Here is a 20,822-nt window from a genome sequence, read left to right as displayed (position 1 = left end):
ACAATGGATGCCTGATTCCCTCACCATTGTGCACAAACAGAAGTTTGCAGAGATATGCCAACAGTGTAACAGTACAGGGCAGATCCTGTGGAGTTCTTTGAGCATCTGGTCACCATCAATGGGTCATGGATATTCCACCAGACTCCAGAAAAGAAATGCTAGTCTGTGGAGCAGAAGCCTAATGATAGCCTAATCTCAGGTAGTCACAGCCAGGACTATTCATGTAGAAACAAATGGCAACTGTGTGCTGGGATTGGGAAGCGATACTGCTTGTGTATTGACTCTCTGTCAAAATGACCCTCAAAAGTGCTCGGTACTGTGGTTCACAACCAAACAATTCAACAATGCCACCACAGAAAATGGGGCTGTGGTATTCTATTCCAAAACAGCAGTGGGCAGCCCACATGACAATTGCTAGACCATAGCCAACCAGAGTTTACTGTGCTGCCACATACACCACATTCGCCAAATCTGAGTCCTAGCAACTATGCCCGATTCAACACAATGGAAGAGATCACACGGGGTAAGAAGATCACCACCAATGATGAATTTCATGCAGTTATCCACCAGTGGTATCTGGGTAACCCAAATAATGGTTAGCTATGGAAATGCAGAAGCTGCCAGAGTGATTGCAAAAGTTCATAGACATTGGCAGGGGAACACCTGTAAAATAATACAGTAAATCTGTCCTATGAATACAAAAAATTTTTGTGTCTATCATTTTTGAACACCCATGTACACACGTATCCACTTCTGTAGCTCTTCAGACACCTTATTCCTGAAACCTTCGTCTCTGGAATATTCTCGTCTTGTTGGAACTGAAAAGTCACATGGAAGTATACCATTTCAGGACAGTAGAGAACTTTGAAACAGTCATCATGTACCTATCGACAGCAACTCTAGTTTTTGAATTCCAGCTCTGTTATAGCAGTGAATTCCAAGAGTTGTAAGTCTGTTAAGAAAGTAGCAGACGTAATTAGTTATTTACATGGCATAAAAATCTTGTAAAAATCTAGTTTCATTACTTTATTTCCAAACCATAGTCACGTTGAACATTTATATACTTACTTAAGTTTCTTTTTACTTGTAGTCATCAAATGATGGCTTTCACAGATGTCGTATCTGAATACAGACGATTAATGCATAATATTGTTGATATAAATATGCTGTAAACAGTTTTGACACATTACAGATTGCATAATAAGGTAATGGTTTCTATGCTTGTATACAAATATTTTTATCTACTTTTGGACTTACAATTTCTGTTGCCCCACTCAGGTTATTTCATACCCCACAGCTACTTTTATATCTACTTTCATAGCTTACAGCATGTATCAGTGTTCAAGGGTCAACATTGTTAACACTTAATATGTTGTTGTTGTGGTCTTCAGTCCAGAGACTGATTTGATGCATCTCTCCATGCTACTCTATACTGTGCAAGCCTCTTAATCTCTGAATAACTACTGCAACCTACACCCTTCTGAATCTGCTTACTTTATTCATCTCTTGGTCTCCCTCTACTACTTTTTCTTGTGTATATCAATGACCTTTCATCAGTAACATTACCAGATGCCAAGTTCATTTTGTTTGGCAATGATACAAACATTGCAATAAATAGCAAATCAAGTGTAGTCTTAGAAAGATCAGCCAATAAAATATTTGTGGACATTAATCACTGGTTCCTAGCCAATTCTTTGTCCCTAAACTTTGAAAAAACACACTACATGCAGCTCAGAACTTGTAAGGGGTGTCCCACGAGTATATGTCTAACATACGATGACAAGAAGATAGAAGAAGTGGATAGTGTTAAATTCTTGGGATTACAGCTTGATAATAAATTCAACTGGGAGGAGCACACCACAGAACTGCTGAAGTGTCGTAACAAATCTCTGTTTGCATTGTGAATTTTGTCAGACATAGGGGATATAAAAATGAAAAAGCTGGCATACCATGCTTATTTTTATTCCATATTGTCATATGGGATTATTTTTTGGGGTAATTCATCAAGCCAAGCTAAAGTTTCCCGGGCACAAAAACGTGCAATAAGAGTTATATGTGGTGTGAACTCAAGAACATCCTGTGGAAGCCTGTTTAGGAAACTAGGGATACTAACTACTGCTTCCCAATATATTTATTCCTTAATGAAATTTGTCATTAAAAATATATCACTTTTTCAAACCAACAGGTCAATTCATGGATTCAATACTAGAAATAAGAATAATCTTCACAAGGATTTAAAGTCCCTTAGTCTTGTACAAAATGGTGTGCATTATTCAGGAACACACATTTTCAATAACTTGCCAGCAGCCATAAAAAGCTTAACAACCAATGAAATTCAGTTTAAGAGAAGCCTAAAGGATTTATTGGTGGCCAACTCCTTCTACTCCATTGATGAATTTATCAGTAAAACCAACTGATTTGTATATAAGTACAATATAACTTCTGCCCAATCTCAGTGCAGTAATGTGTTCATTGAAAATTTGTGTGTGTGTGTGTGTGTGTGTGTGTGTGTGTGTGTGTGTAAGTACAATCTAACTTCTGCACCATTTCAGTGCAGTAATGTGTTCATTGTAAATAAGTATTATAGTAGTTGTATTACATGTTTATTACCTTATAAATAAATAAAAAAACTTTTTTATTTTAAATTCAGCACATTAGTATTTGTAAAATGACTCTTTCATATAGTGTTCATTAAAAAATGATGATCATTCCACTTGGGACCTGTGGAATGGTACATTAGCTTATTTGTTTTAGTTGTAAATATTTGTCATGTATTGTTGTTTTTCTGACATGCTTCACATCCTGGAGGACCTCCTCACTACAGATCAATTGGAATGAAAGTAAATCTAATCTAATCTAATCTCTACAATTTTTACTCTCCACGATTCCCTCCAGTACTAAATTGGTGATCCCTTGATACCTCAGAATGTGCCCTACTAACCAATCCTTTCTTCTAGTCAAGCTGTGCCACAAATTTCTCTTCTCCCCAATTCTATTCAGTACCTCCCCATAGTTTTGTGATCTACCCATCTAATCTTCAGCATTCTTCTGTAGCACCACATTTCAAAAGCTTCTATTCTCTTCTTGTCTAAACTGTTTATTGTCCATGTTTCACTTCCATACATGCCTACACTCCACGAAAATACTTTCAGAAAAGACTTCCTGACACTTAGATCTATACTCCATGTTAACAAATTCCTGTTCTTCATAAATGCTTTCCTTGCCATAGTCTGCATTTTCTATCCTCTCTACTTTGATGATCATCAGTTATTTTGCTCCCCAAATTGCAAAACTCATTAATTACTTTTAAGTGTCTCATTTCCTAATCTAGTATCCTCAGCATCACCTGATTTAATTCAACTACATTCCACTATCGTTTTTTGATTTTGTTGATGTACATCTTATGTCCTTTTTTCAAGACACTGTCCCTTCCATTCAAGTGCTCTTCTAGGTCCTTTGCTGTCTCTGATAGAATTACAATGTCATCGGCAAACCTCAGATTTTTATTTCTTCTCCATGGATTTTAATACCAACCCCTTTTTTTTATTTTTTTTTATTTTTTTTTACTGCTTGCTCAATATACTGATTGAATAACATTGGGGAAAGGCTACAACCCTGTTTCGTCTCCCATAAGTCCAACCCCTCTTCCAAGTCGTGGGAGATGGGCAACGGCACAAAGTAGGGGACTGCCTATAGGGGCGATGTACAGCGGGGACTTCGTGTGCCCCAGGACCGCTACGGTAGCTGAGAAGGCTCTATGGGAACCCTGAAACGTGACGGCTAATGGGGCTCTGGTGAAGCTGCGATAGGCCTAGCAAGCCAGTAGTGGATAAATCAACTGCTTTTAAAAAGGGAACATGCCTCGGATCACGTAACGGATTTAAAGGAAACCGTCCAGAGGGGGAATGGTGGAAAGACAGAACACGATGGAGAGGCTTGTGTTCCCGACAGACCCAGCCAGTGGCTGGAAACTGTCCAAGATGATGAGTACAACCCTGTTTCACCCCCTTCTCAACCACTGCTTCCCTTTCATGCCCCTCAACTCATATAACTGCCATCTGGTTTCTGTACAAATTGTAAATAGCCTTTCGCTCCCTGTATTTTACCCCTCCCACTTTCAGAATTTGAATATCTGTTGTAATAATAGGTACATGAACCATAAATGAATTATGTGACCACATACATTTGGCACAGCTGGCTGATGTATGTGCAACCTCTTCTACTGATGGTGGTACAGTGGTTTGGAGCAGTGTTATGTTATGTCATCATATGTGATGTTGCTGAAGTTCTCTTTAAAATTTCTCCTGTGACACAGCAAAAGTGTGCATTATTTGGAAACCACAAATTTTAAAAATTGCTTGCATGTATCGCAAAATTCACCACATTGTGCACTATTACTTAGGGAAAACCACATCTAAATGTGTTTACTTGTTCTAGATGTATTACGGGTGACTTCTCTTAGCTATCTCGCTATGTATGTACGAAGAGTATATAGTGAAATATTTATTTTGTATAAGGGGATCATGACAGGCCTTGCTTTAAACCAGACCATGTATCAGCCTAAGAGCTGTCCATTGGAGATTTTCATCCAGGTGTCACTTCTGAAACCCATGTACTGAAAAATAGACCTCCTTCTCATTGTCGCCAGAAAACAGCAGAGAACTGTCATCTACCTAAATAACTCTATGGAAATTACAAAGTTTTATGACGTCGTTTATATGCATGTGAAAAAGAAATGTTCCCAAAATTGACCCCTGTGGCACACTCAGCATTATTTTTTTAGTTACAGTGAGAATGTTGGTTTTCTCACACTGTTTTGATAATTTTTATCAGTGTATTTTGTGTGATTATTATATGCATAGATAGGAGTTCAACTGGTGTCTATTGTATACCTTCAGTTTCTGTAAGGGCAGCTCATGGTTGACCAAATCAAATACAGTTGTAAGAACTAAAAATTTGCAAACAATATTCCTTCTGTCCTCCAGGTAGCTACAGCCTTCTTGTAAAAATTATGATACCTCCTGTGGTATTGCAATATTTTCCAAATCTATCTTGATTTCCTGTGAGGAGATTGTTTCCAATGAAAAAAAGGAACTAAGTTGATACAGCATTACTAATGAAATAGTCTTACTAAATGTGGGAACTATTGATACTGATCTGTAGTTTGATGCTTTCTCCTTGTATTCTTTTTCATGTATTGGTCTCATTATGCCTTCTTTGATGACATACGTAATTGATTTAAACATTACATTTGTACTGTTTTTAATTACTGTGTTGAAAGAGCGTTGCAACAATTTCAGTGTTTGTTTTTTACTTCTTGAATTATTTTGTTTATATGTTGCTCTTCCACTTCCTCAAATTAAATGCCCTAATTGTTGTGTAGTAGTGTTTTGTCGTGCTATGTGACTCCGTATTTGGAATGTTGGTGAAATAAAATGTTTGTTGAGACTATTACAAACTGATTTTTGGTCTTGTGTAAGTTGACATTCATGCCTGATTTTTATTGCATGCCCTTTTGTGTATGTACATTTTTATTTTATTTGTTAAAGAGATTCCAGGAGGTAAGGCTTATTTCATAATATTTAGAAGTTCTGACTCGAAACTTTATTTGTCATGTGTATTTTTCTTTAAAAATCTGCAGCATAGATGATTTGTGCAATATGAAAAGGTCATGCATAATCACAACTTATTAGAAGGATCTGTATGAGTGATATTTAAGGATCACAGAGACTCATGATTTTTCGAGTCACCTCTAATAATCTATGTATGAATTTCAGAGTACTTCGTTATTTATATGTTTTATACACCAGTGACTTCCACATTTCCCATTTTTAAATTACTGCTCCTTTTTAAAATTCAATGACATCTCTAATTTATTGTGATGCTAGTATTTATACTCTTCTCAGCATTGTGATGAATAATTCCTGCCAATGAATTCAAATTTTCAGTCTCGCATTTCTACATATTTTCTTTGAAAAACTACAACAAAAATTATGATCCAGGATTGCTAATTCCATAAAAAATTCGTTGTTACCTTTTGCACCAGGATAATAAAGGTTATAATCATCAGTAGATAACAAGAGAGAACATTTACATGTAAATAACTTTAAATTTCATTTGTGATGAGTGAAGCCATTGTTTTCAGGTTGTTGAATGTCTGACACATGACTTCTCAGTAAGACGTCAACCTCTCTTCTTCTTCAATCTGAAGCCAAGCATAGTCAACATGTTCAGTGGTCTGCGCCCAAAGGACTTTATTGTTTATGACCAAGAAGATGAACTGGATAGTCTTATTCGTGGTAAGAAAAAATTCTAATCCATTTTTGCTTTTTTGATAGATTAACTGATATTTAGAAATTTTAATGATTTCACCTAAAGATGTCATATAGTTTAGGGTTACTACCACTCCTGATATGGTATCCATAGCTAGAGATGCAATCCTTCACAAAGTAACATATGATGATGTTCAATAAATTAATTTCTGAAATTCTGCGGCACAATTGGCTCCCAGTAAAATGTTTCTCTTTTGAAATGATTATGAAGTATAAGTAATGAAGGAGATTTTTCAGTATTTCTATTGTGTCGCAATCACAAAAATGTGAGAAATATTTTATAAGCAGACAGCCAAGACTTCTTAATTATAGGTTCAGTAAATGTGACAGAAAACATTTCTGCTACACCATTAGGTCTGTCAAGTAGCAAACAGGCTGCAACAAACTCCCAGGATGACTGTATCAACCAGTAATTTACCCATACGGCGTTGCTCTGCCAGCATGTGTGCACTTCTTGGTGGCATGCATCTAACTATTTTGACTGCCAGTTACAAGTCATAAGTTACCATTTATCAAATACTGTGGGAGCTTATTTATCATGTTTTCCTCCTATTACAATGGAGTTTTATCATAGAGTCCAGCAAGCTTATGAACTACGTCCCAGCAGACTTGCTTTACTCCACCCACCCCCACCCCCACCCCCCTTTTCTACTATATCATTTACCCAACAACCAAGCCCCATTACAGTAATGAACAAGCAACGGGCCTAGAATTAACTCACTTAAAATATAGCAATGTAATGACGCAATTGGACTAGTCTTTAAGCAACAATATTATGAAAAAGATAGATTGCTACTCACTATATAGAGAAGATGTTCAGTCACAGAGAGGCACAACAAAAGGCCTGCTACGTATTTGAGCTTTCAGCCAAAAGGCCTTCTGCTAAAGTAGAAAACACACACATTCATGCAAGCACAACTCACACACATATGATCACTCTCTCTGGTAACTGAGGCCAGACTGTGAGCAACTGCGTGCAATGGGAGAAGAAATCTGTGGGTGATGCGGCAAGGAGGAGGCTGAGGCAGGAAGGACAAGGGATAGCAAGGTAGGGGTGGAAGAGGATTAGTGCAGCTTGTGGTCGGACTGGGATGGAAAAGGAAAGAAGTAGAGGAGGGGAAAAATACTACTAGGTGCATTGGTGGAATAGGAGGCTGTGTAGGAGTGGGATCCAGGAAGGAGATAGGTGAGTGAACGACAGGCACTAAGGAAGGTTGAGGCCAGGGGGTTACGGGAATGTAGGATATATTGCAAGGAAAGTTGCCACTTGAGCACTTGGGAAAAATTGGTGTTGGTAGGAATGACATGGATGGTGCAGGCTGTAAAGCAGTCACTGAAGTGAAGCTCATTGCGTTCGGCAGCATGTTCAGAAACTGGCTGGTCCAGTAGCCTCTTGACCACAGTTTGTCAGTTGCCATTCGTGAGGACAGACAGCTTGTTCATTTTCATGTCCATGTAGAATGCAACACAGTGGTTGCAGCTTAGTTTGTAGATCACCTGATTGCTTTCACAGGTAGCCCTATCTTTGATGTGATAGGTGATGCCTGTGACCAGACTAACATAGATGATAATGGGAGGATGTGTGGGACAGATCTTACAACTAGATCTATTGCAGGGATATGAGCCATGAGGCAAGGAAGTGAGAGCAGGATTGGAGTATGGATGGACAAGGATATTATATAGGCTTTGTGGACATCAGGATACCATTTGGGAGGGGTGGCAAGGATAGCTGGTAGGATATTCCTCATTTCAGGGCATGGCAAGAGGTAATCGAAACCCTGCCAGAGAACGTGATTCACCTGCTCCAGTCGTGGGAGGTACTGACACAAGAGGGGAGTGCTATGTCAGGAGGTTTATAAACAGCACACTTTCTGCAGTAGAGCAACAGATCCTTTCTGGACACTACCTGCCTAATTTTATGCTACTAATAATACATGTTTCAAAGATCTACATCTATACTCTGCAAACCACTGTGAACTACATGACAGAAAGTACCTCCCTTGGTATGAGTTGTCAGGACTGTTCTCCCATTCCATCCATGTAAGAAACACAGGAAGAATGATTGATTAAATGCCTCCACATGCCGTATAATTAATGTAATTTTGTGCTCATGATCACTTTGGGGTATCGTAGTGGGTTGTTGTATATTCCTAAAAGTCATCGTTTGGTTCTTGTAAGTAGGCGTTTTTGGGATAGTTTACAACTCTTGTCGAAAGTCTGCCAGTTTCGTTTCTTCGACATCTCTGTGACACACTCCCACTGGTCACACAGACCTGTGTCCATTCATACTGCCCTTCTCTGTATATGTTCAATATCCCCTGCTAATCCTATTTGGTACAGGTCACATGCTTGGTTTGTAAGCAGTCTCTTTTCTAGACTGTTTGCATTTTCCTAGTAGTCCACCCATAAACTGAAATCTGCACCTGCTTTACTCACAACTAAGAATAGGTGATCATTCCATTTCATATCCCTGCAAAATGTCACACCCAGGTATTTGTATGAGTTGACTGATTCCAACTCATTGATGTTATTGTCATAGGATAATACATGTTTTTTCTTTTTGTTTTGTGAAGTGCACAATTTTATATTTTTCTGAACATTTAAAGCATGTTGCCAGTCTTTGCACCACCTTGACGTCTTATTAAGATCTTGCTAAATATTTGTGCAGCGTTTTTCAGACAGTATCATCTGCAAAAAATCTGACGTTGCTATTAATGTTATCTGTAACACCATTAATATGTAACATGAACAGCAGAAGTCCCAACACACTTCCTGGAGGCACATGCAAAGTTAATTCTGCTTCTGTTGAAGACTATCCATCCAAGATAACTTGCTGTTTCCTCTGTACCAAAAAATCCTCAATATAGTAAAAAATCTCACTTAATACTCCATACGGCCATACTTTTGATAATAAGCATAGATGTGGTAGTGAGTCAAATGTTTTTTGGAAATTGAGGAATACTGCAACTATCTGTCTGCATTGATCGAAGGCTTTCAATATGTCAAGTAAAAAAAATCAAGTTGGGTTTCACAGGATTGGAGTTTTTGTAATCTGTGCTGGATGGCATGGAAGAAGTCATTCTGTTATAGATACCTCTTTATGTTAGGGCTAAAAATATATTCTTAGATCATACAACAGTTTGATGTCAAAGATACTGGACAGTAGTTTTGCGGGACACTTCTACTACTCTTCTTGTAGGCTGGTGGCACCTGTGTTTTCTTCTAACTATTGGGCATTGTTGTTTGACTGCATTCTACATTTAATTTTTGAATGCATTATTTGTTTTAGTGAATGGCCATAAAAGAATATTTTTATCTTATCTATGAAACTATTAAAATGCGGCATATGCGTGTATGTTTTTTCTATATCTCATGCATATGTAAGCTAATGAAGATGGAGGGGAAATTGCAGAATCAGAATTTTATTGTCATTTAATAACATAACAAGTTAACATACAAGTTAAATTATTAATTTAGTGTACAGGAGACTTATCAGCTTGTAACTAAAATAGATTACACATGGAATACAATATTAGTTATCATAGAACTCCAGAGTCTGAATTTGATTTTTTATCATCCTCAAATGATCAGTTCACTATTAAAAATTCCTCAGCAGAGTAATAGTATTTCTGTATCAGAGACCTCCACAATTTCAACCTTTTGAAAATTTTTGTCATTTAATGTGTTGCATATATTCATTCCCATCTATTGCAGTATCTGTGTGACAAGGCAAAGATGCCATTCATCACATTCATGTAGGGAGCATGAAACTTTCTTTGTTCCTAGTTTCATACCAGTGCTGCAAGCTATTTTGAAGAAACAGTTTAAGATTTTTGTTTGTGAAGAGAATTACTTCGTATAGGGAAGAATTGTAATTTACAGATAATAACTACCCGCCAAGTGGTGGCAGAACACACACATAAAAGAAGGTTGTAATTAGGCAAGCTTTCGGAGCCAGTCGCTCCTTCTTCAGGTACAAGGGTTGAAGGGGAAAGAAGAGGGGTGAAAGAAAAGAACTGGAGAGGTCTAGGAAAAAGGGTAGATTTCGGGAAAGTCACCCAGAACCGCAGGTCAGGGGAGACTTACTGCACAGGATGAGAAGGAAAGATTTTCCTTCTCAGGCTGTGTATGCAGTAATGACATTTGGTTTATCAACATTTTAAGAGTAAATTGCCAAAGCATTGGTAAAAAAGTTCCTGAATTTACTGTCTTCCAGGAAACTTGTCATGCTTAAATTATTCTGAGAACTGTGAGCTGGATGAAACCTGAAGTAGAAAGCTCCACCACAATTAATGAGGCATGGAATATATATTGAAAAGATGGATCCTGTCTAGAGTCCATAAGTGCAGTCACGTTATATGTGAAATTAGCACAATAAACTCAGTAATTTCGAGAATAACCGATCAATTCAATGGCATTATTTATCTTGTGTCGGTATTCTCCAAGTTAAAATTGCGTTGCAAGTTTTTCTTTCCAGAGTCATCATGTATTCTGTGCAGATATCTTTTAACAGTACCTGTATTGCTAGAAATAAAAATACTGGCCATACAATTTGTCTTCAGAGATTCATTTATTAACTGGTAAATTAACTCTCATAGTTTGAGAATACATTCCACAATTAGTGCTACTATTGTGCAATGATTTAGTACACAAGAGCCCTTTACAAGTATGTCTGCTCATCGGCACATAAGCAGTGTCCCTCCTGTCGAGTCATTATGTCTCTTAATTGTTGAATTACTGGCCAGATCAAGAAATGATTGTCTTGTCTTATTGAGTCAAAATGTCTCATAATTGCTGACTTACCTGGCCATATAAAGTAAATGATTACATTTATATTTTTTCCTTTCTTATGTAGGCCATTAAAAAGCACAACATTTAAAAAATGTGTCTGTTATTGACGGTTTTCATGAACTATTTCACTGTTTATGTAATCATTCTTGTATGCAAAAATATAATAGTTTTTGCTTTTTTGAATAACGGTAATTTGGGCTCAGAATTTGTACCAAAATTCTTTAGTCAAATTGACATTTTAATGTAGAAATCTATTCTGGATATTCTGTCTCCTAAGCTTTGTGATGTGATATAAAAATGATTTTGAAAATTAGGCATTCTTGAATGTATGTCTATTTCTATTGTTTAGTAATTCAGAAGGTTGATTAAGCATTATGATCATTAACAGACTAGATTGAGTGCTATTGTAATTTCAAATTCTTTCCAATCTATTTGATTTTGGATTATTGTGTAGTTTCAAACATGGTTGTAATTATAGTATGTCAACAACCTTTGCTAACTGGAAGAATGTAATTCAGCTGTTCTAATATTAAGTAATTATAGGTATTTTAGGTATTTCAGATATCTAGTATTTCAGAGTTTAACATTTCAATTATAGATGTTGTTCACTGAAATAAGGTGTGAAAAGTTCAGCAGAAGAGATTGGTAGCCAGCAACATATGATTCAGTGCTTGACAACTGGCCATATTACTTAGTGAACTGACCAATACCCCATCTATACTGGATTTTTTAGCAGCCACCTGATTTCACCATAGTAGTTGTACAATCATTCAAAGAAAGTTCATGATCATTTGTGCTGAAATACCCTCACTATACAATATTAACTGGAATATAGACTGGGATGGCTGTGGATTCATTGCTGCAGGTGGTATGGACAGATATTCTTGTGAAGAAGTTCTCAACACGTTTCCTGGAAACTTGTTTGAGCAGCTAACTTGAGAACCCACATGTAATGGAAATATTTTACACTTCATAGCTTCAAACTGCCCTGACTTTTTTAACAGTGTCAGTATAGAAACAGGGATTAGTGTCATGATGTCCTCATAGAAATGGCAGTTACTTAATTTAAATATCCATCAAGAAGTCTAGAAGAGTATTTATGCTGAATAGAGTAAATAAGCATCCTACTAAGACAATGAATGGACATCATTTGGTTCCAAAATGATGAACCTAGAGGATTTATGGGCAAAGTTTAAAGTGATTGTAAATCATGTTCTAGAAAAGCATATGCCATGTAAGTGGACTAAGGACAGAAAATACCTACCGTATTTAAATAACAAAATTCAGAAAATACTGAGGAAACAGAGATTGTTGCAGACTTGATTGTCAAAAAGAACATGGAAAAGTCAACATGCAAAAGTTAGTAGAAATTCGTGTATCTATCAAGAGATTGATATGCAAAGCATACAATGACTTCCACTGTCAAACTTTAATGAGAGACTTTGCCAAAAACCAAAAGGAAAACTCTGATCCTGTGTAAAGTCATTAATCAGGATGAAGCCTTCTATCCAGTCAATCATCAACCAATTTGGTGTGGCAATAGAAGACTGCAAATGGAAGTTTTAATTTAAGAAATCATTCATGCAGGAGGATCATAAGGACATACCATCATCTGACCATAGCACAGACTCCCATATTGAGGACATAGTAGTAGGTATCCTTGGCATAGACAAGCAGCTGAAAGAATACAAAACAAATTAAGTGACAGGACCATATAGAATCCAAGTCCGGATTTTCAGAGAGCACTACTGCACTGTCCTCTTACTTAGCTCGCACCCAGAGTGAAGTCCCAAGTGAATGGAAAATATGCAGGTGACTCCCATACATAAGATGGGTATAAGAATGGGCCCATAAAATTACATACCAGTATCCTTAACACAGGTTTACTGCAAATGTTTGAATACATTCTAAGTTCAAATATAATAAATTTCCTTGAGACAGGAAAGCTTCTGTCAACAAATCAGCATGGATTTGGAAAGCATCACTCGTGTGAAACTCAGCTTTCCCTTTACTTACATGATATTCTGTGACCTATGGATAAAGGGCAACAGGCAGTGTCCAAATTTCAAAATTTCTAGAAAGCAATTTACTTGTGTCCCATCTCAGGCTGTTAATGAAGGTCCCAGGCATACAGAATAGGTTTTCTGATATGTGAGTGGCTTAAAAATGTAAAAGAACCCAGTACATTGTCCTTGATGATGAGTGTTCATCAGAGACAGGGGTACCATCAGGGGTGCCTCAAAGAAGTGTATAGACTGTTCTTGTTCTCTGTATACATAAATGATCTGACGGGTAGAGGAAACAATGATCTGTGACTGCTGGTGATACTTAGCATATGGGAAGGTAAGTGTCATTGAGTGATTGTAGGAGGATATAAGATGACTTTCTATTTTGTGTGATGAATGGCAGCTTGCTGCAAATGTGATATCTTGGCATAAATTTTCAAGGTGATATGAAATGGAACAAGCTTGCAAGGATGCTAGTAGGGGAGGCGAATAGTTGACCTAAGTTTATTGGGAGAAGTGCAGCTCAGTGTAAAGTATAACATAAACTTGTGCAACCATTTCTTGAGGTGTACTTGAGTGTTTTGGACCCTCATGATGTCGAATTCACCTACATCTGCATCAGTACTCTGCAAGCCACCTGACAATGTGTGGTGGAGGGTATTTTTGGTAGCCCTACATGATCCTACCTTTACCTGTTCCACTTGTGAAAGGCACATGGGAAGAATGATGATTGGTATTGGCTCCAATTTCTTGAATTTTCTTGTAGTAGTCATGTCATGGGACATATGTGAGCAGATGTAATATGTTGTCCAACTGTTCCCAGAAAGTAGTGACTCAAAATTTCAATAGTGAACCTCTCTGTGATGTACAATGCCTCACTTGTGGCATCTGCCAATGGAGTTTTCGGAGCATCTCAGTAACGCTTTCCTGTGGACTAAATGATCCCATGATGAAACACATCACTCTTTGTTGGATCTTCTTTATTTCTTCTGTCAGAGTTAATGGTTAATGGTCCCATACTGATGAACAATACTCTAGAACCATGGAACAAGTGCCTTCTCAACCACTTCTTCATTTTATAGATAACACTTCCTTAAGGTTCTTTCTGTGAATCTGTCAGACATCTGCTTTTTCTACTACTTGTTTTATATGGCAATTCCATTTAAGCTCACTCTGGATAGCTACCCCCTAGATATTTTATGGTAGTTACTGTTTCCAACAATTAGTCATCAATAGGGTACTTGTACAGTAGTGGCTTTCTTTTCCTGTGTATGTGCAATATGTTATGTTCATTCACATCAGCATCGACTGCCTGTCCCTATACCATTCATCAAACCCCTGTTGATCTTTCTGCAAATCATTGCTGTCTTCTGGTGTTGTTCCCTTTTTATAGATAAGTACAACGTATAGAAACTTCCTCAAAGAGCTTCAGATCATTCATACACATTGTAAACAGTAACTGCCATACTTCCATGTCATACACCCATGGAACTGTCTTTATATGATTATGTCCATTTTGTTTCATGAAGAGTTAAATGTTGAATTCTATCTGCCTGGAAGTCTTGAATCCAGTCACAGATCTGGTCAAATACTTGGTAAGCTCAATTATTTTTTCACTAAGAGGTGGTGTGGTACAGTGTCAAATGCCTTGCTAAAGTTAACGAACACTGCATCAACATGAGTGCTGATGTCAACAGTGCTGTGGATCTCATGGAGGAACAGAGTGAGCTGAGTTTCATGAGATCTCTATTTGTGAAATCCATGTTGATTTTTATAGAGGACATTTTCATTCTCAAAAAAAATCATAATACATCATCATAAAACATATTCCACGAGTCTTGAAAAATTTGACATGAACTATATAGGCCTACAATTATTGCATCTATCCCGACCCTTTTTCAAAATGGGAATGACCTGCATTTTTTTCCAGTCACTAGGTACTCTCCATTGCTTCAACGACCTATAATAAACTGTTGCTAGAAAGGGAGCAAGTTCCTTCACATAATCTCTGTAGAATCTTAATGGTATCTTATCTAGTCCTGACACCGTTCCACTACAAAACAATTGTAGTTTTTTCATGTTCTGCAGTCAGTTATCTCAATATATGCCATTCTGAAGCCTGTAAAATGATTGAAAGTTGGGCTCATGTTAAGCTCTCCCACAGTGAAAGAATTAAATGAAGATATTGAAGCAGTTCAGAGACATGCTGCTAGATTTGTTACCGATAAGTTTGATCAACGTACGAGTGTTACAGGGATGCTGTGTGAACTCAAATGGCAATCTCTGAAGGTATGTTAAAGCTCTTCTTGCAAACACTATTGACAAAATTTAAAGAACATAATTTGCAGGTGACTCCAGAATGATTCTGCTGCCATCAATATATATTTCATGTAAGGACCATGAAGATAGGTTAAGAGAAATTAGGACACATACAGAGGCATATAGACAGTTGTTTTTGACTCATTACATTTACAAATGTAATAGGAAAGGAAATGAGTATCTAGTATTGGTAGGAGGTACCTACAAGCATATACCATGTGATGCTTTACAGAGTATGTACGAATGTATGTTGATGCAGCTGTAGAGAGAACATTTAGAATATTTATGCTTCTTAACTGTGGCCAACAAGATTCCCTTGGCCTTGTATTGCACATTTTCCAGACAATTTTTTTTCTGCAAGGTTAAAGTTCTTGTCAAGTTCCTAGCATTTCTCCAAAAGGCAACAACATATCTCATAATTGCCTCAAAGTAGCTATGGTACAAAAAAAGACCTATAATTTTGTTGTGTTTATATGAGTTACATTGGCTAAGACAGACATTGTGAATGTTGGTTGTTTAATTTATTTTTCAGGTAGTCCTTGTATGAGGACAATGATAAGGATCTGTTTTTGCTGCATGCATTTGTGTGTGTGTGTGTGTGTGTGTGTGTGTGTGTGTGTGTGTGTGTGTGTCTAAGGAAGAAAGAAAGACAAATTAATTTTCATCTGCTGTATGTTACAGCTCATGAGAAATATGCAGCTGCTTATCAGAATGCAGTGGATCTCAGCATCATCTGTTCTGGATAACTGAAGAGGAACCCCCACAAAGAATATTTCGCTCATATACACTCCTGTGTATTTACAAACTAGTCAAACAAATATAAAGTTCCAAGTGTGTGATGCAGTACTGTATAATAACATGGCAATAAACCAAAACACACACCTGCAGCTGCAGAATTGTACTTTCTTGTGAGATATCAGTTCTCAAGAGTTATTTTTGGTATCAATGTCTTACGGTTATTTAGTCATTCAGATAATATTCAGAATAAAGAATTACTTGTTGCATGAAGTATTGACAGTAATATTCATCACACTATCCAAGTTCCTGTGTAGTTCTGATTGAAACAAAGGGCTCAGAGCAAATGATAACAAATGTGCAGTGGGATGAATGTTTATAAACCTCCTCAGGAAATTGCTTTTATCAGTTACTACACATTCAATATAAAATTCTGACAAATGCTTGTCCTCCAACCTGAATCGCAGTGCCAACACTTTTTTTAATGTAATATGTATATAATATTCAATACTTGGGCTTATACTCAAGAACAAAATGACAGGGAAAGATACATAAAAGAAAATATATATCAAACATTCTGACAATGGAAATTCCATCTCACAAAAATGATGGATTTTTGTAGCAACCTTTTTGCACCAGATTGTATGTGTGTATATTGTGACAATAATGGATGGAGCACACAATCCTAGTCATGAAGAGGCAATGAAAAAATATTTTAGTCTTAATTAGAGCAGAATTGTTAACTGCATGTTTGCTGTAAGAAATTATAAATTTGAAATTATCCTTTTAAAATACATATTTCATTCACCACATAATGCTAGTGTGCCTTGTAAGTGGTGTTCTTATAAGAGTTTACGGTGCTCATAAATGCATTCTTATAAATGGTGAATAATGCTAACAAATATGTATATGCTATGACTCAATAAAATTTCAGTGTGGTAACTGAAAGTGTTTCTCTACTACAACTGGCCCATTAATGAAAATAACATGTCATTAATTCTTAATGTAGAACTGTAGAGATTGTGACATTTTCTCAAGTTTAACTTGCACTACTACAATGTAATGTCCTGGATCAGTGACAGTGTATGCTTAGGTATTATAAATATGTCTAATGAAGACATTTTTATCAAGTTATTTTCCAGTTTCATAACACTGTAATTAATTTGTTGGTAACTGAATAAGAATACTCATTTATCAAACAATGGAAAATTCAGGATGGAATGTAACCATATTTTGAAAAGGAAAATTGCTACTCACCATATAGTGGAGATGCTGAGTCACAGATACGCACAACAAAAAACTGTCACAATATGAGGCCTTTTTCAACATGTTTCACAGATAGAGGTAGACATGTCTTGTGATTTGGAGACCAGAGTGTTGGCTTATTTTGCATAATTGCCTTTGTTGAAAAAGGCCTTATTGGCTGAAAGCTTATATTGTGACAGTCGTTTTTTTTGTGCCTACTTGTGATTCAGCATCTCCACTATATGGTGAGAGGCAACTTTCCTTTTCAGAAAACTCTTTTGCTGTGGGCAAATTTCTTCTTATCATAACTTATTCTGTATAAAAAATTTCCTCTTGCTTCCAATTATTTCACTTTACAGTAGTCACATAGTGTGCTCCCAGCTTATTGTATTTATTCTTAGTTCTGCTTACTGTTTTGCAGAAACTGTGATTTTTTATTGAAAATTTTCACTGACTGATGTTATCTTTTTTATTTAGAAATAAACTGAAATTTTACTTAAAAGATCCTGGTTTTTGTTTCTCCTGTCAGTAATTTTATTGATCATGTACATGTAGTGAGTTAAATAAAAACTGACTCACTTTTGATACGTGAATTAAAACATCCAGTTGTTTTATGTAAGTCTTGTAATCCCACGAAGACTGATATAGCACAGTTTCAAACAAATAAAAGTTAGTTATTGGCACCAGAAATAAACATTAATGATCAGAAACTGTATGAAACAGAATGTGTAAAATTTGTTGGGAGACATGATCAAGTTAAAATTGAGTCAGTACATAGATAAACTAATCAAACATTTAATTCACATGTTTCACATATTCACATATAGAGGTAGACTTGTCTTGTATTTCAATGATTTGAAGACCAGAGTGCTGGCTTATTTTGCGTAATTGCTCTCCATGCTGTCTAAAAAGGCCTTCTGGAGCAATTCAGAAAAATTGAAGAAACCATTCACTCAGAAAATGAAGCAGTTTGATTACTATATGATGTACCATGAATTAATGAACATTTTACACAGACCTCTTCAAAGATCAGATAATTATTACCCTATGGTAAATATTGAAGTGGCATTGGAGGTATGATTTCTGTGAAATCTCTGAACATTCAACTATATTTCTACTGTAGGTATTCATTGACCAGATATCCCAATTTGTTGATGAGGCCCATACGTACAGTTAGAAGAATTGCAGTTCTTTCATGTGTCGATGAAAATGATCAATTTTTGATAATGTAATGTAATTGGATAGATAAAAGATCTACTTGCCCAGTGGCAACAGGAGAACACACATATAGAGGTATTGCACTTTGCAAGCTTTCAAATATAGTGACTGCTTCTTCTGGCAGTAGCGTTGAAGGGGGAGGAATAGGGGTGAAGGAAAAGGACTGCTGGGATATAGAAAAAAGGAGTCAAGTTTGTAAAAGTGCCCAGAACCCGAGATCAGGGGAGACTTACTGGATGGGATGAGAAGGAAACACTGATTGTTGGGGACTGCACCAGACGAGATTTGAAAACATGAGAGCTTAAAGGTGGAAGGTAGGGTAATACACAAGACAGAAAGTGCATTGTATGTGGTAGGAGCACTGGATGGGAAAAAACAGACAGGTCAGAAAATGAAAGATGTGCAAAACAAAGAAAGTGAGAAAAGGAGTAGCTGCTGTGAAGAAGTGCTGAGACCAAAGAAATTAATGTAAATGCTGTTGTTAGTAGATTTAATGTGAACAGAAGTGTGTAGCTGACCAGTGAGTGTAGAGCAACATCAAGCAAATTGGCATGAAATTTGGAACAGGACCATGTGAAATTTAATTAGGAGAATATATTTAGAGATTCCAAGATTTTTAACAGGTCAGCCACACTGAAGGTCAGCCGCATGCTTCAGTTCACATTAAAACTACTAACAAACAATAGAACTTACATTTTTACAGTTTCCATCCTTTTCATGTTGAATGTTACCTCCCATACAGCCTTGACATTTGAGGTAAATGTATTTGTTAAGATGCAGACTCTCTACAGCAGTACACCATCATTTCATCTCAGCCTTCAATGGATGTAATTATTCCCAGCCTAGATCAAAAGCAGATCTCGCAGGCCATCACGTCCAGTCCTGGTACTACTGATCCCTCCATAAAACAACTATGGAGTACATCTCTTGTCACTGAGTGTTATCCAGATCTTTAATGTGTTAATCAGCTACTTCAACAAGACTATGACTTCCTAAAATCATGCTCTAAAATGAGATTTATTTTGTCCAACATTTTCCCCATCACACCTAGAATAGCTTTTCATTGCCCTCCCAATCTCTGCAATATCCTCGTCAGACCCTATGCTCCTTCTACACCCATCTCCCTACACTATGGCTCCTACTCCTGTGGCCATCTCCACTGTAAGACTGGCCCTATGCACCCCTCCTACCACCATCTATACAAGTCCTGTAACTGAGAAAGCATATAAAAACAAAGGAAGAGCCACCTGTGAAGCAACACATATCATATACCAGGTGTTATGTAAACAGTGTTTGGCCTTTTGCATCGGCATGACTACCACCAAGTTATCAGCTAGGATGAATGGGCATAGGCAGAGATTGTATACTGGCAACATACAACATCTTCTTGCAGAGCACACTATAACATGACAGTTGTGGTCTTGATGTCTGTTTTATCACATGTGCCATCTGTGTTCTTACCACAGACATGTGTCTCAGAAATCCACCGGTGGGAATTGACATTACAATATGTCCTTGGTTTTCACCACCCACCTGACCTTAATTTGCATTAATTTCTTCAGTCTCAGCTTTTCTTCATGGTAACTATTCCTTTCTTCACTCTCTTTTGTTTTTCTATATCTTTCATTTTCTGACCTGTCTATTTTGCCAACTCCCCGTCCCACCTCTGTAACATACAATGCACTTTCTGTCTTATGTATTACCCTATCTTCCATCTCTAAGCTCTCATGTCTTCATATCTCATCTGGTGCACTTCCCAATAATCAGTCTTTCCTTCTCATCCTGTCCAGTAAGTCTTCCCTGACCAAGGGTTCTGTGCACTTTTCCAAACTCTACCCTTTTGTCTATAACTCACCTGTCCTTTTCCTTCATCTCTCTTCCTTCCTTTTCAAGTCTTCTGCCAGAAGAAGCAACCATTGTCTCTGTACACTTGCAGGCTTTAACATCTTTATATGTGTGTTCTCCTGCCACTGCTTGGTGGGTGGATTTTTCATCCATCCTATTACTTTATAGTGCACATTTGGTCAGTTAAGTCTAGACCACACACTGTTCTTCATCTAATGTTCCTCTGCTTTGACTGAAGGATGTATGATGCCTTGAAGATTAATAATGGCTGAGTTCCATATTTAGCATCATTGTCCCTTGGTATTAAGATTAATCTGTTTATCTGGTCTTT

The 20,822-nt window shown here is 37.0% G+C and overlaps 1 protein-coding gene across 1 annotated transcript in view; it reads left to right on the top strand.

The window, feature by feature from the left end:
• The window catches only part of LOC126162759 (sodium-independent sulfate anion transporter-like), a 174,580-nt gene extending 156,698 nt beyond the window's left edge, over positions 1 to 17,882 (top strand). The window contains exons 12-13 of the mRNA XM_049919447.1: positions 6,146 to 6,299; positions 16,130 to 17,882. Coding sequence (XP_049775404.1) covers positions 6,146 to 6,299; positions 16,130 to 16,194 — 219 coding nt within the window. The 3' untranslated portion in view covers positions 16,195 to 17,882. The remainder of the gene's footprint in view (positions 1 to 6,145; positions 6,300 to 16,129) is intronic.
• The last annotated feature ends 2,940 nt before the right edge of the window (positions 17,883 to 20,822 follow it).

This window comes from Schistocerca cancellata, chromosome 2, assembly GCF_023864275.1.
Source record: "Schistocerca cancellata isolate TAMUIC-IGC-003103 chromosome 2, iqSchCanc2.1, whole genome shotgun sequence".
Lineage (NCBI taxonomy): Eukaryota > Metazoa > Arthropoda > Insecta > Orthoptera > Acrididae > Schistocerca > Schistocerca cancellata.
Note: the sequence above shows the minus strand (reverse complement) of the source record. Positions and strands in the feature narration are given on the sequence as shown.